General features: G+C 45.7%; 1 protein-coding gene across 2 annotated transcripts; it reads left to right on the forward strand.

Annotated features, from left to right (window-relative positions):
* The first annotated feature begins 1,095 nt into the window (after nucleotides 1-1,095).
* Mcfd2 (multiple coagulation factor deficiency 2, ER cargo receptor complex subunit) lies at nucleotides 1,096-12,389 on the forward strand. Of its 2 annotated transcripts, none has more exons than XM_042675402.1 (4): nucleotides 1,096-1,183; nucleotides 9,041-9,201; nucleotides 10,005-10,164; nucleotides 12,156-12,389. In XM_042675402.1, the coding sequence occupies exons 2-4, from the start codon at nucleotides 9,053-9,055 to the stop codon at nucleotides 12,285-12,287; spliced, it is 441 nt and encodes a 146-aa protein (XP_042531336.1). In that variant the 5' UTR covers nucleotides 1,096-1,183; nucleotides 9,041-9,052; the 3' UTR covers nucleotides 12,288-12,389. The 2 variants fall into 2 exon arrangements, with proteins under 2 accessions (XP_042531336.1, XP_042531335.1); XM_042675401.1 differs by having other exon boundaries at nucleotides 1,111-1,175; nucleotides 9,039-9,201.
* Nucleotides 12,390-14,703: the final 2,314 nt, after the last annotated feature.

The raw sequence follows: 14,703 nt of genomic DNA on the forward strand, positions 1-14,703 counted from the left end.
AAGTTCATGGCATCTCTTTTCAACCTACAGCTGAGTACAGAGGTGCATATCTATCATCCTGAGACTGAGAAGTCTATGAGTCTGTCTCCACAGAGGCAAGCTGGACTTGGTGGCTCCTGTCTATGAACCAGTAGTATCAAAAGCCTAAAGTAGGTAGTTTGTGGCTTAGGCATGTACCTTTGTGCTCTGCTTTGTGCAAGTTATTGTGGAGATAAAGTCTTGCAAACTTTGCTGCCCAGGCTGGCCTCCAACCCCTATGCTCTAGATAGCCTCCTAAATAACTAGGATTATAGGCACCCAACTACATATGCCCCTCCTTTTGTTTTATAAAGTACTAGGGGAACTCTGTTAAATAGGCTCTCTACTACCTAAGCCATGCTACCAACCCTGAAACACATTCTTACAGAGCAAAGTCATAAGAGGATTGCACAGGTATGTCTGTTTGGTTTTGGAAGTACTTGGTCTACTCTCAAATGACTAAAACAACAATTTCACACACTGCACAGGACAAGTGGCACTATAGGTCGCCCAATAATATCTGGTTGGGGCTTAGCGAACGGGTATGGAGGCTGATGCTTGTGGAAAGGAGCAAGCAGAAGCTTGGGAGTAGGCCAATCTGGAAAACACAGGATCCAAGGCTGCCACCAGTGTCTTCAGAGAAGAGTTAGGGTTCCTAACCCTTTCTTCGCAACGCATAGTCACAAACCAAGAGACCCGCAAAGCTGAGTGGAGGAAGAGTGGGCAGCCAACTTCCACTGTCCACCCTATCCTATCTTATCCAACCTATCCTATCCAACCTATCCTATCCAACCTATTCAGCCTAGCCTAGCCTAGCCCATCCCATCCCATCCCATCCCATCCTATCTGCTAGCATACGACTGACACCAAACTAGGCTCTTGAGGATTCGGAGGTGGCAATGGCTCCACGCTAGCTGGGGCGGGGAGTCGCCCTCGGGAGGCGGGTAGACCCGCGTATGCAGGGTGTTCCACGTGGACTTCAGGGCCTAGGGGCGGGGCCAGCGGCGCCAAGGGGCGGGGCCAGCGGCGCCAAGGGGCGGGAGGAAGGCAGTGGGCCTGCGCGGCTGGTCCGACAGAGTGGGCGGGCCAAGAGAGAGCGTCCTGAGGACGGGGGCTGGTTAGGCTCAAGCCAAAGGACTTCGCGTGTGAGGCTGGGACCGTGAGGGTAAGTGAACTCACGAGCCGCGACTCAGTCGTGCTTCGCAGGGCCGGACCCCGGCACCAGGGGCTCCGTTCAGGGGCTGGAGTGGCCGGTCGGAGGACTTGGCCCCCGGGCGGTCACGGGAAGCTGAGCGGCTGGGGGCCGGGCCTGTCCCCTGGGATGGAAGCCTGTGTTCCCGCCCTGGGGCTGGGGAGCCAGACTGGACCGGGCGGGTGGATCTCATCCCCTTGGCCGGCGGCTCCTGGGACCCTAGGTCCTGGCTTTGGAGAAGCTCTGCGGGCTTGAGGACTGGCCGTATTCGATCTAAAAGCTTGTGGACCTGAGGCGTTGCTCTCCGTGTGCCTCGGTTTCCTCATTTGCCTTTGGGGGGGCGGTGGGAGGGGGTACTCAGGTACTGTCGGAGCCCGCGGCCGGATGGCTAGGCTGAGCCGGGTCTGAGTGGCAAGGAGGGAAGCCGATTTCCCCTCCCTGAGTATGGCACCACCGTCCACGCAGCTGCCCAGACAGACACCTGGGCGTCGTTCTCACCTTCACCCTTTTACCTGCCCACCTTGAATCCATCCAAAACGATGTCGCTTTTCCAGTCCACCTCTCCCGCCCTCGCTGGTTCAGGCTCCGTCGCTGCTCATCTGGATTACTTCATTGGCCTCCTGCCCTGGATGCCCCTTTTGCATCCTTCTAGATCCTCCCCAGTTTGTTCTAGGAGAGCTAGAGCCATGGTCTTAAAAACAGAAGTTTCACATGTCCCTTGTCTCTTCCCCCATTCCCTTCCCCTTCTGTGAATTCCTGTTGCTCTTTCAAGCTCTGGCACAGAACTTGCAAGACCCTTTGTGATCTCTCCTCTGTACTTTATACAAGACACATCCATCTTCAGCTGTATCGAATCTTTTTATTCCTAGATGAATCTGAGTCCCTTCTGGACGTGGGGATTTATTTTCTCTGCCTGAAGCACTATCCTTTGGTAGAAATGTGTTTCATGGTTTATTACAGGTATGAATTGGGGCTTATCTGCTACCTGGGGGTGTCTTATTAGTGGTCTTCCCTTTCCACCAAGCTGTAGCATCTGTGTGAGAAGAGTTTACCTGGATCACAATCCTACCCTTAGTACCTCTGTGATCCTGCACTTTGGGTGATACAGGCTGTTAGTATGTTATTAAATTGAATGTAAGTGAAGTATCACTGCACTTTTGGGCTTCTCAAATGCACAAACAGATCAAACAAATGCTGGCCTTTTCAGAATCAATTTTCAACCCTCAGCCCATATAGAGGTTTCCCTGGTCTAAGAACATTTTTTTTTTCCTTTAGTCCAAGACTATGGCAGTGGTAAATGGGGAAAGAACAGTTCAGAGTTTTCTTTGACATTGGCTGTAGGTACAGGATGTCTGAAGCTCCTGTGATATATCTTGCAGGATGTTGGTGAACGTGGCTGATTGGAGTGTAAATTCTTAACTAAGGGCCCCTGGCCTGAGAGAAAAGTTGCCAGCAGCTGCTAGGGGGAAGGCTGACTCTAACTCTCCTGTACTGATAAGAGTAATGACTCAATGAGAGGGAAGGGCGGCCCAGGCCAAAGCAGAGGGTGAGAGGGCTCCAAAGGGAAATGCCAGCCTTGATGGTATTAGATGTGATAAGAAAAACAGATCTAGGTTCTAAGACCCATTGCTGTAGACCCTATTACCCTAACACAGGGTGTTGGCCCTCAGAGAAGGGGGAAAGAAAAGCAGGAAAGAACATTATGTGACCATATGTTAAGGTTAAATGAGCATGAGAAGCTACAGATTGAGGTCAGAGAAAGGAATATGTAGCATTGACTAGGTGCCATTTGAAATGGGCCTAGAAGAAATAGACAGATGGTACCAATTTCAGCAAAGGCTATAGAACAGGAAGAAGCTGCTGGAGTAGTGTGGGGCACTTCAGGAGGCCCACAGACAGTGGCAGACTGCTGACAGTGGTCCATACCTCCCTCCCAGGACTGAGATGGTTCCTTGGGATAGATGTCAAGGCATAGTTTGGGTTCTGAAATCTCTTGGCAGAAGTCTCTCTTCTTGTGGATTATTCTTCAGCTGGCCTTTATAATTTCTTCAAGGCCAGGAATTTAGAAGTACTGGGATTTATCTTGCAGGCTGTGTGCCCATGGCCTTGAACCAAGTAGTTGATGTGGATGATGTAACTTGTTCTTTGGACAGAATGGAGTCGTTTGTTTCCTTTTGACTGTGAACAGTCCAATTTGTTAGGTGGCAGTCAGATTCCTTATTGCTCTACAGTACTTGGGGACTTCTTTTATAGGTTTAGATTTGGCTCTTGTTGTGTTTCAGTGGTTAGAAACCTGCAACAACATACCAAAGTAAAGACAAGTTCAAACAGTGGTGGTCCTTGGCATTGTGGCATTGTGTATGTGTGTGTGTGTGTGTGTCGGTCGTGTTGCCTGAACTCTGGGCCTGGGCGCTGTCCCTCAGCTCTTCAGCTCAAGGCTAGCGCTCTACCGCTTGAGCCACGATGCCACTTCTGGCCTTTTCTGCTTATGTGGTGCTGAGGAATTGAACCCAGGACCTCATGCATGCAAGGCAAGTGCTCTACCACTGAGCCACCTTCCCAGCCTGTGGTCCTTGGCTTTTATGCAGTCTCCTAAAGAAGGGATACTTTAGATCTACATGTGTGCGCATGCCTGGGCCTTGGACTCTGTCCCTCAGGTTTTTCTTTTTAAATTTTTAATTGTTATTATAAAGATGATATGCAGAGGGGTTACAGTTACATAAGTCAGGTAAAGAGTACACTTCTTTTTGGACATACCACCCTTTCCCTTGCTGTCTCCCAGTGTTTCCTGTTTGTTTTTTTTCCCCTCTCAAGGATGATTCTCTACCACTTGATGCACAGCTCTATTTCTGGCTTTTTTAGGGTGGTTAATTGGAGATAAGAGTCTCACAGGCGCAGTGGGTCATGCCTATATTCGTAGCTACTCAGGAGGCTGAGATCTGAGGATCACAATTCGAAACCAGCCCAGGCAGGAAAGTCCATGAGACTCTGATCTCCAATAAACTACTCAAAAAAGCTGGAAGTGGCACTGTGGCTCAAGTGGTAGAGCTCTAGCTTTGAGCAAAATAAGCTCAGGGATGGTGCCCAGACCCAGAGTTCAAGACCCAGGATCGGGGGGAAAAAAAAGTTTTACAAACTTGCCTGCCAAGGTTGACTTCAAACTGCAATCCTCAGATCTCAGCTTCTTGTGTAGCTAGTATTACAGGCGTGAGCCACCAGCGTCCTACATGTAAGTTTTGCCGGAAAGGAAAAAGCCACATGGTTCAGGCAGAAAGAGTTTATTGGCCGGGGAGAGCACTGACGACCCACAGGAGACAGAGGGGAAGGAAAAAGAGAAAGAGCAGGGGACTCCTGTTGAGCTAGATTATATAGGGAAAGGCAGGAGGCGGGCCACAGCAGATGTGGAAGTGATCTCAGAGCCTGGGGAACTTCTCACTGTTGGAAGGAGGTGTGACCTGGGTGGCTTACAAATGACCTTTTCTGATGAGGAAGTGACCTCAGAGTCTGGGGTCCTTTGTGGCCTCAGTCAGGTGATTGCTGGTTTTGGGCAGGTGAAGAGGTAGGGGGGAGGGCTGTTCTCCCAGGCAGACCTAACCCTACACTTCTTATATTGGTAGTTCTTTGGTTGTTTTTTGGTGTTATCTGGACAGAACTCAGCTCCCCCCTGCCCCCCCCCCCCCCCATGTATCCAGTCTGGGGTTAGAGTAAAAGGTACCATGGGATCATTGATCAACCAGCTCAGCTGTTTGTCTGATAGACAGGCCAAAGTCCTATTCTTAGTTACATTGACATGGATACTTCACAACATATCTGTGGTAATCCTTCAGCCCTCTAATGACCATGACCAACCCGCTGAGAAGCACAGTCTCTGTTCTAAGCACTATACCTTTTTCTGGGAATGTCTTCTTATAGCCAGTCTAACAAGAAACACCAATATGTAATCAGGCTGTTTTCAAGAATTTGTTCACAGCAATCATCCACTGTGAACAGAAGCCTTCCTCCCCTCCTCCCTAACCCCCCCCCCCCCCCCCCTTCCAGTACTGGGGATTTATCACAGAACTCAACCCTTGCTAGGCAGGTGCTCTACTATTCAAGCCATGCCTCCAAACATCCTTTTGTTGTTGTTGTTGTTGTTTTTAAATTTTTTTTGGGGGGGGGTCCCGTCGTGGGGCCTGAACTCTGGGCCTGGGCGCTGTCCCTCAGCTCTTCAGCTCAAGGCTAGCGCTCTACCACTTGAGCCACAGTGCCACTTCCGGCTTTTTTCTTTTTGCTTATGTGGTGCTGAGGAATCGAACCCAGGGCCTCATGCATGCAAGGCAAGCACTCTACCACTGAGCCACCTTCCCAGCCCCTGTTGTTGTTTTTTCTAGATGAGGTCTTGCCTGGGCTGGTCTGAGCTGTGATTCTTCCTATGTGCCTGCATGGTTTGGAATGACAGCTATGTACCATATGCACCTAGCCATTGGTTAAGATGGAGTTTCACAATCTTTTATGCCAGGATTGGCCTCAAAACCCAATCCCCCATTCTCTGCCTCCAAAGTAGTTAGGATTACAGGCTTTAGCTACTGCATCCAGCTGACAAGAGCCTTCTAAAGTGACCAAATGGCAAGAACACCTAAGTTAGACTTAGGCAGGCCTACTAGAAGTCAGGTGTGGCGATGCATGCTTGTAAATTCAAACACTTGAAAGGCTTGGGTAAGAGGCTACCTTGACCCTACTTAGTGGCTGCCTCAAAACAAAACTAAAAGAGGGCTTAGCAAAGAAAGAGACAATGGCCATAAATGAGTCTGAAAGGCTGTGGAGGAGCCAGACCTCTTCTCTGGTTTCTCCTGTCCTAGAACTCCAAGATGTGGGCTCAGAACAAGTTGTTCTACTCAATCACTACCTAATGAATTCACTGCTAGAGTAACTTGAGAGTTTGTTTTATGGTAGTAGCTACAGTGGCCGCAGCCTTGTCCGGGTCTGGATACTTTTATGTGGAAAAACTGGAAGTATGGTTTGCTGCTCCTGGATTATTTTCTAGAGATGAGAATTAACTGGACACTTTCTTATCCATGTAGTGTTAGAACAGAATTATGGGAGTAATTACTTTAAATACATAATAATAATAATAATAATAGTTATTATTATTATTGCTAGTCCTGGGCTTGAACTTAGGGCCTGGGAACTGTCCCTGAAGCCTTTTTTTCTTTTCAACTTTACCACTTGAGGCACAACTCTGCTTTTTTTTTTCTTTTGTAATTAATTGGAGATTAGAGCCTCACTGACTTTCCTGCATGGGCTGGCTTTGAACCACAATCCTCAGATCTCCTGAGTAGCTAGGATTATAGACGTAAGCCACTGGTGCCTGGCCTTAAATACAGATTTATAAATAAAAATGGTCTTGATAGGTATTTCAAACCAATAAAAAAGTAAAACTGAGGCTGGGAATGTGGCTTAGTTATAGAGTGCTTGTCTAGCATGCATGAAGCCCTGGGTTTGATTCCTCAGTACCACATAAACAGGAAGCGCTGGAAATGGCACTATAGCTCAAGTGAAAGAGTACTAGCCTTGAGCAAAAGAGGCTCAGAAGCCCAGACCCTGTGTTCAAGCCCCAGGACTGGCAAAAACAAAAAAAAAGAAGATCACAACCACTCCTAGTCTCATGATTCAGCAGACATTAGTAACAGTTTTTAATCATATGTGTGTGAGACATATATACCTTTTTTTTTGGGGGGGGGGGGTCCAGTCGTGGGGCCTGAATTCTGGGCCTGGGCGCTGTCCCTCAGCTCTTCAGCTCAAGGCTAGTGCTCTACCACTTGAGCCACAGCGCCACTTCCGGCTTTTTTTCCCCCTGCTTATGTGGTGCTGAGGAATCGAACCCAGGGCCTCATGTGTGCAAGGCAAGCGCTTTACTACTGAGCCACTTTCCCAGCCCAAACTATTTTTATTTTTACAAAAGTGAATTCTTATTACAGATTTTTGTAGTTTGCTCTTTCTCATTTAATCTATATTGAGCATCTTTTCCTATGCAGTCTTGCATTATGCAGATTGCACTATGATGTTGCTGCTCGGTGGTAATGCTAGATTCTGTTTTCTAGCACCCCAAGAATAATGCATCCGAGTGGCTTTTCTTTTTAGGGGGAGATCCATAGGAGAATGAGCAAAATGGGTTTGGGAAATTTTACTCTCAGAGTCCTTTTATTTTTGTTAATAACAACAACAACAAAGGCTTGAACTCAGGACCTCATGCTATCACTTGACTTTTTCAGCTTTTTCCAGGCTGGTTGATGCTCTACCACTTGAACCATACCTTCACTTCTGGCTCTTTGCTGCTTAATTAATTGGGGATAAGAATCTCAGAACTGCTAGTCGCAGCCTCCTAAGTAGCTAGAATTATAGGCTTGAGCCACTGGAGCACGCCTTCAGGGTCCTTTTAGGATAGATATGGAGCTACAACACCTCTGCTTTTAGCCCTAGGGATAGCTTCTGAGATCTGCTCTGAGTGTAGCCGAGGGTAGCCTAGCGTAGCACTCTTAAGAGTGGGGCTAGGGCTGGGAAGGTGGCTCAGTGGTAGAGTGCTTGCCCTGCATGCATGACACCCTGGGTTTGATTCCTCAGCACCACATAAGCAGAAAAAGCCAGAAGTGGAGCTGTGGCTCAAGTGGTAGAGCGCTAGCCTGAGCTGAAGAGCTGAGGGACAGCACCCAGGCCCAGAGTTCAGGCCCCATGGCCGACAAAAAAAAGAGTAGGCCAGTTCCTTATACTTACCTGTACTGTTCATGGGTTTGGGTCCAGTTGCTGTTGAGCCCCCCAGGAATTGCTGGCCCTTGTTACCCAACAGATTCTGGGAAGTGAATGTTAGATCAGATGTCTACTTAATTTCTATATTTGAGTCTCCTGCTGTCCTTCCCCTTCCTCTTTCTGGACAGTCTAAACCCCAGGAAGGACCAAGTCTTCCAGTTAAACCAACACTTCTTGAAGGAGGAATGCCAGAGAAATGCTGTGGAATAAAGTACTCACTGCCCTCAAGGGGCTTGCCCTGTGGATCATTATTCCGAGTCTTGTGACACCCTAGGAGGACTTGATAGTATCCTAATTGCTCAGTGACTTTCCTTCCCAATGCTGTTTCCCCATGGTAAACTTTCTGCCTTCCCAGCCCCAGAAGATAGATGAGGAAGGAGTTGATGTCTTCTTCTAGGGTTTACTGCTGCAGAGGTTGGTCTGTCATACTGCTTCTCCAGTCCCTCAGAGTGCCTTTTTTGATCTGCTACACTTCTCTCCTTCTCCACAGAGCTGCCAAAGGAGTCAGTGGAGAGCCAAGCTCTGATCTCATCTCCCAGTCATACATCATTAATTGTGCCTCCTTCTTCTCAGGAAATGGTAGCTCCTTCGAGTGTCCAGTGTGACATGTCCACCTTTGCATCCTCCTACTGTTCTCAGCTACAACAGAGAGACATGAAACCATGTACATTTCCCACTTGCTGTTACCGTTCCCTCAGTTTCCCTACCCTTGCACATCTTTCCAGTCTTAGCGGAACATCACCATATCTGTCAGCCGTCTCTGGTTCAGGGACATTTCCCTGAACTCCCCAGAGTGCTTTCTTGAATCCACCTCACTCTTTACTTTCAGTCCTTCTCCAACAGAGTAGAAATCTTCCCTCCCCATTCAAATGATAGGGACCTGGGTGACCCAATTATCCCATAGTTTTGTGCAGACCTAGATGTGGGCCCAGTTTGATATGTGTCACCCCCCAGCTTTACTGCCTGCCTGGGTGATCAGAAGGGTACTTTGTCAAGTCTTGGAAGAAATCTAAGCTCTAGACCTCTGCTTTGTTCCCCAACTCCCAGGTACCGGTGACCATGAGATCGCTGCAGCTGCTCAGAGTCCCTTTCCTGTGTGGCCTGCTCTGGGCCTTTTGTGGGCCATGTACCAGGGCTCAGGAGCCTGGGGTTGGTATCCCCCATCCTGGCAGCGTGGGCCTGGATAAGAACACAGTGCATGACCAAGAGTACGTATTCAGCGGGGACAGGGGTCTGGGAATCTGCCATCACCTTCAGCTGCAGCAGAAATGAGGGCATACTCAGTCCTCTCCATTACTCCTGTTTATGTGGCCCTTGGACATGTTTCACGATGACATGCACTCCTAAGAGCCTCGTAGTAAGGTATTCTTCCTTCTTGTATCACAAGTGGAGGATCCTGAGGTTCTGATAGGATAAATTACTTGTCTGAATTCAGTCTTTGTCTTTCACCCCACCAGATAGACACATGTATAGTTAGGCATACTCACAGATATAGTAGAAGTGTCCTTAATCCAGATTATAATGAAAGGTTTCTTGACAAGGTATTGACAAGACCTTTTTGTTTTTGTTGTTGGTTTGGGGCTGGAACTCAAAGCCTGAACTTTTTTCACTCAGGGCTAGTGCTCTACTGCTTTGAGCCACAGTGCTACATTTTAAGTGTTAGATTCAAGCACTAACACAGTCATAGTTTCTGTCTTTAGCCGGTAAATCTCCTACATGAACTTTGTTTTCCTGAAATTGTTTTTTTTTTTTTTTTTTCAATCTTTTACAATTGCTGGCCTAACAGCAATACAGTAAAATTCTAATAATGAAGAGGAAAGCAAATGAACAAACACCCTAACCTGCCAGTGAAACAAATGAATTGGTTAGCATTGGTCCCTCTCTTTCATGGCTCTGTTTATACGTGTCACCCTTGAGTGTGGTTTGCCAGGGTTCTCTAAGTTGGATGAAATTGATCTTGGAACTTTTAGCATCCTTACGGTTTTGGCATAATCTGGCTGTTGGTTTTTAGGCATATCATGGAGCATCTAGAAGGTGTCATCAACAAACCAGAGGCGGAGATGTCCCCACAAGAACTGCAGCTTCATTATTTTAAAATGCACGATTATGATGGCAATAATTTGCTTGACGGCTTAGAGCTCTCCACAGCTATCACGCATGTTCATAAGGAGGTAGGTCAGGTAGTGGCTTGTTGGGCAGATCTGGGAAAACCTTTGGTGGTTTGTTCCTGTCTTGATGACATGTTCTTATTTTGTGTCTCAGTTGTGCTGCTTTCTGCTCTCTGCTCACTACTTTGTCATGCTGCTTCTTGTTCACTCTCCTTTCCCTCAGGGTGAGCTGCCGAGCCAAAGCCCCAGGGCCAGGCACATGTATTTTCAGTGCTTTAGTATTTCTGCCATACACCAGAATCTGAGAGCCAAGACCTGGAAAGACATGTTCCCTTTTCAATGCAGAGCAGGGGAAATAGAAGCTATTTTATTTGAGAAGAACAGCAAACGAGAGGACCTTGGCAATAGTTTTGGTTTGTGTCATACAAGTCAGTTAGAGATCTTGCTAGCTCTTAGGGGCAAGCACCTTTATTGCTTCTGTATTCATGATGAAAAAACTAAAATCCTTAACCTTATTCCTCCAGATTTAATGCCATCTCTGGTGATAAAGGTGTGATCACATTGGCTGCCAGGAGTGCAGGTTGAAGTTTGCTGTGAGGGTGCCATCAGTTTTGCCTGGGAGAAGGACATTTTTGTGGGCGGATCCTGTGCTGTGGGAGGCAGACTGATGGACAGGAGAGAGAGGAGTTGGGGTCCAGCAATCCTGGCTGGTGAGGATGGTGATGGCATAGAGAAGAAACAGGGAATATGGGGGAGGTGGTGAAGGAAGAACCAGCCAAGAGGGTGAATGGCTAAGCTGTTGTAGTGAGCTTTGCTATACCTGCTTCTGAAGCAGGAAAATAGTTTCAGAGATCGTAACAGGTTCTGCTGTTTGGCAATGCCTATTTCCTCTTGTTTGGCTCTCAAGATGTCACCAATATTTCACTGTTTTCACTCTACGAGACAAACAGTGCATTAAGCTGAGCTTGGGGGGGCGTTGGGTGGTGGGCTTCTCTCTAGCATGGGTGGTGTATTGCTCATGGAATCTGAACCTCAGTTCAGTGTAAGTCTATAATGAACATAAAATATTTTTACAACTTGAAATGAACAAATTGTCTGTCTTTCTGTCTGTCTGTCTATCATTTTTGTAGTGCTGGTCATGGTACTAGGTTTGGGCACTGTCCCTAAGCATTTTTTTGTTCAAGGCTAGCAATCTATCACACGAGCCATAGCTTCACTTCCTACTTATTGGTGGTTAATTGGAGATAAGAGTCTCACAGACTTTCCTGCCTTTGCTTTGAACCAAGATCCTTAGATTTCAGCCTCCCGAGAGTAGCAAGGATTACAACCATGAGCCTCTGATGCCTGGCTACAAATAGTTTTGTTTTATTTTTGCTGGTTCTGGGTCTTGAACTCAGGGCCTGGGCATTGTCCCTAGCTTCTTTTGCTCAAGGCTAATGCTCTACCACAGCTCTATTTCCAGCAGACTTTCCTGCCCGGAATTGCAATCCTCAGATCTCATTCTCTGGAGTAGCTATGATTACAGGTACAAGCCCCAGTGCCTGACTCAAATAGTATTTTTTACACAAACAAACAAGGGCCTGCTTTGATTGCATCTTTTAGCTGGGAAGTATAATTTCTATATTGGATTATTATAAATTATTCTGTATCTAATTTATATATCTAATTTGTTGATTCTTAGAAGTAGCCATGTGTTATGTTAAAAAGTGTGGTTTTATTTTTATTTATTTATTTTATATCAGTTATGGGGCTTGAACTATGGGCTTGGGTGCTGTCCCAAGTTGTCTTCAGCTCAAGGCTAGTGCTCTGCCACTTGAGCCACAGTACTACTTCTGGTTTTTCTGGTGGCTAATTAGAGATAAGAGTCTAACAGACTTTCCTGCCTGGGATGGCTTTGAACTGTGATCCTCAGCTTCCAGAGTAGCTAGGATTATAGGTGGGAGCCACCAGCACCTGGCTTAAAAAGTTTTTTGACATGTATAAGCATGGATATTTTGGATATTAGCTACTTCTTCCAGTCATGTGCAACTCATCATTGTCTAATTTATTTGTAGGAGGGGAGTGAGCAGGCACCACCAATGAGCGAAGATGAACTAATCAACATAATAGATGGTGTTTTGAGAGACGATGACAAAAATAATGATGGCTACATTGACTATGCTGAATTTGCAAAATCTCTGCAGTAGGTGTTATTTGGCCATCTCCTAGTTAGATGCAAATGTGACCCATGATAATGTGATTGAACACTTCTGATAATGCAAAAGAAAGCATTTCCAACTACTGCTACAAAATTTTGGTAAAATCAGGTAATGATCTGTTACACTGGGGTGAAAAGGAGAAAACGAGAAGTAAAAGAGGAGAAATTCGGGACATGCTGTAGTCCCTAAGTGCTGTCAAAAGTCATATTGGACAAGGGCTTGATGAAAGAATTCTTTTTAAAGAGTGTTGGATATTTGGAGACAAGCTCAGGAATTTGACTGTAGAATACCACTTGTTTCTTGATTTCAGTTCATGCTACCTAAAAAGTAAGACACTAATTAAGTTTTGCCAAATGGACAGCCTTTTCAGTAACAATCGAAGGACAGAGTGAACGCCAGATGTTTCCCCTGGCAGGTCATGCCTCCTTAGGTAAATGTGGTCAGTGTTTTATGACAATATCTTGGCTGCATGGTAGGTAGTTGCTCTAGACAAGTTGCTCTGTTTAGGCTGTATCAAAGTCACAGCCTAAAAAAAGAATGTTAAATATTGAGTTCATCTGGCTACACTAAGATTCTGTATCTTCTGGCATTTTGAAAATATTTGCTGGCTCAAGTGATTAATCTCCTTCAGATTTTCAGTATTTTATACAACTACTTACCTTCTGTTGTCTTCAGCCTAGGAGACTTTGAATTTAAAAATGCTCTCGTCTGTAGCAAATATTCTAGCTTTGTTAATATTTGTATTTTGCTTTTGTTTCGAGTTTCCTTTTTGGAATTTAAGAACTATTAGTACTGTAAGGACTTGGCACAACAGGTTTTTTTGTGTGTGTGTGTGTGTGTGTATGTGTGTGTGTGTGTTTGGTTGGCTGTGGAGCTTGAACTCTGGGCCTGGGTGCTGCCCCTCAGTTCTTCAGCTCAAGGCTAGTGCTCTACCACTTGAGCCATAGCGTTACTTTTGGTTTTCTGGTGGTTTATTGGAGATGAGTCTCACGGAGTTTCCTGACCGGGCTGGCTTTGAACCGAGATCCTCAGATCTCAGCTTTCTAAGTAGCTAGGATTACAGACATGAGCCATTGGCACCCAGCAACACAACAGGTTTGAACTAGCAGCTGGCCCAACCTAAATGATGAGTAAAAAGCTCATCTACCACACATGGAGACTTAACTTGATCCAAGTTCTATTTTCAAGGAAAGTTGTTTGAATTACCTCTGAATTACATGCATTCTTTCATTCCAAGAAAGACTAGAAAACCCCTAATTAAAACCCCTCAAAGAGTGAATCTTGGTAGTATTTGAAAGTGAGAAGAAGCCACGCATTGTAATTTAGTTTGCTGGCTATGATAGATGTAATTTAGTTTGCTGGCCATGATAGATGTGCTGTGATAGCAAATTACCAAAGTGGAGCTTGAAAGGGGAAAAGAATTTGCTGTAAGATGTATAGAGACTTATTTTCTTTATTAAACTATTCTTGTGGGCTGGGAACGTGGTTTAGTGGTAGAGTGCCTTGCATGCATGAAGCCCTGGGTTTGATTCCTCAGTACCACATAAACAGAAAAAGCTGGAAGTGGTGCTGTGGCTCAAGTGGTAGAATGCTAGCCTTGAGCAACAGAAGCTCAGGGACAGTGCCCACACCCTGAGTTCAGGACTGGCCAAAAACAAAAAACCAAAAACCAAAAAACCTATTCTTGGGGGAGGGAAGGGATAATGGGAGAACAACAAGGGAAAGGTTAACAATGCTCGACAAGAAATGTAGTCATCGCCTTACTCGTGTAACTGTAACCCCTCTGTATAGCATCTTTACAATAAAATAAAATTAAAAAAAAATAAAAAAGTTTTATTTAAAAAAAATCTATTCTTGTAAGAAACATATTTGTAAAAATCGTTTCCCGTGTCCAGTATTTGTGCGATCAAAGCTGACTTGTAAACTATTCTTATACTGTCTCATTATTTTGAAAGATTTATATAATGTATTCTGGATGTCTAATAAAGCTGATGGAAAAAGGAAACGGTTGATTTTGTCTAGGCTGTTTCTCGCAGCATGTGAAGAGCTGACTCGTTTAATACAGATGTTACAGGCTTTGTGACTGTCCTTGGCTATATTTCTGCAGCCTTTTTGCAGGGCAGCTTCTCAATATTCAGACACTTTCTCTTTTTAAGCTTTTTCTTTTTTTTCCTTCTGAGTGAAATCATTTTTGAATCTCTCTTTTCCAGCCAAATTTAGAGTATGACAGCATTCTCTCGTCTGGGAGAATAGAGTGTTTTTCCTTTGAGTCTGGTAACTTTCTTTGCCAGAAAACTCAAGTAGATAGCATGATTGGAAACATCTCAGGCCCAAGCACAAAAGCACAGTCTCCCTGCCATTCTTGGAATGACACTTCGCTTTGCCTGTTGAAAAGGAAATTTGG

This window comes from Dipodomys spectabilis, unplaced genomic scaffold (genome assembly GCF_019054845.1).
Source record: "Dipodomys spectabilis isolate Male_0828 unplaced genomic scaffold, ASM1905484v1 ptg000026l, whole genome shotgun sequence".
NCBI classification, from domain to species: Eukaryota; Metazoa; Chordata; class Mammalia; order Rodentia; family Heteromyidae; genus Dipodomys; species Dipodomys spectabilis.

What these genes read in the sequence shown, in the direction of transcription:
- Mcfd2 (XM_042675402.1), top strand. Translation starts at nt 9,053, where the DNA reads ATGAGATCGCTGCAGCTGCTCAGAGTCCCTTTCCTGTGTGGCCTGCTC. An exon ending in AACACAGTGCATGACCAAGA is followed by an intron (nt 9,202 to 10,004) that starts GTACGTATTCAG and finishes GTTGGTTTTTAG; the next exon opens with GCATATCATGGAGCATCTAG. An exon ending in TCACGCATGTTCATAAGGAG is followed by an intron (nt 10,165 to 12,155) that starts GTAGGTCAGGTA and finishes ATTTATTTGTAG; the next exon opens with GAGGGGAGTGAGCAGGCACC.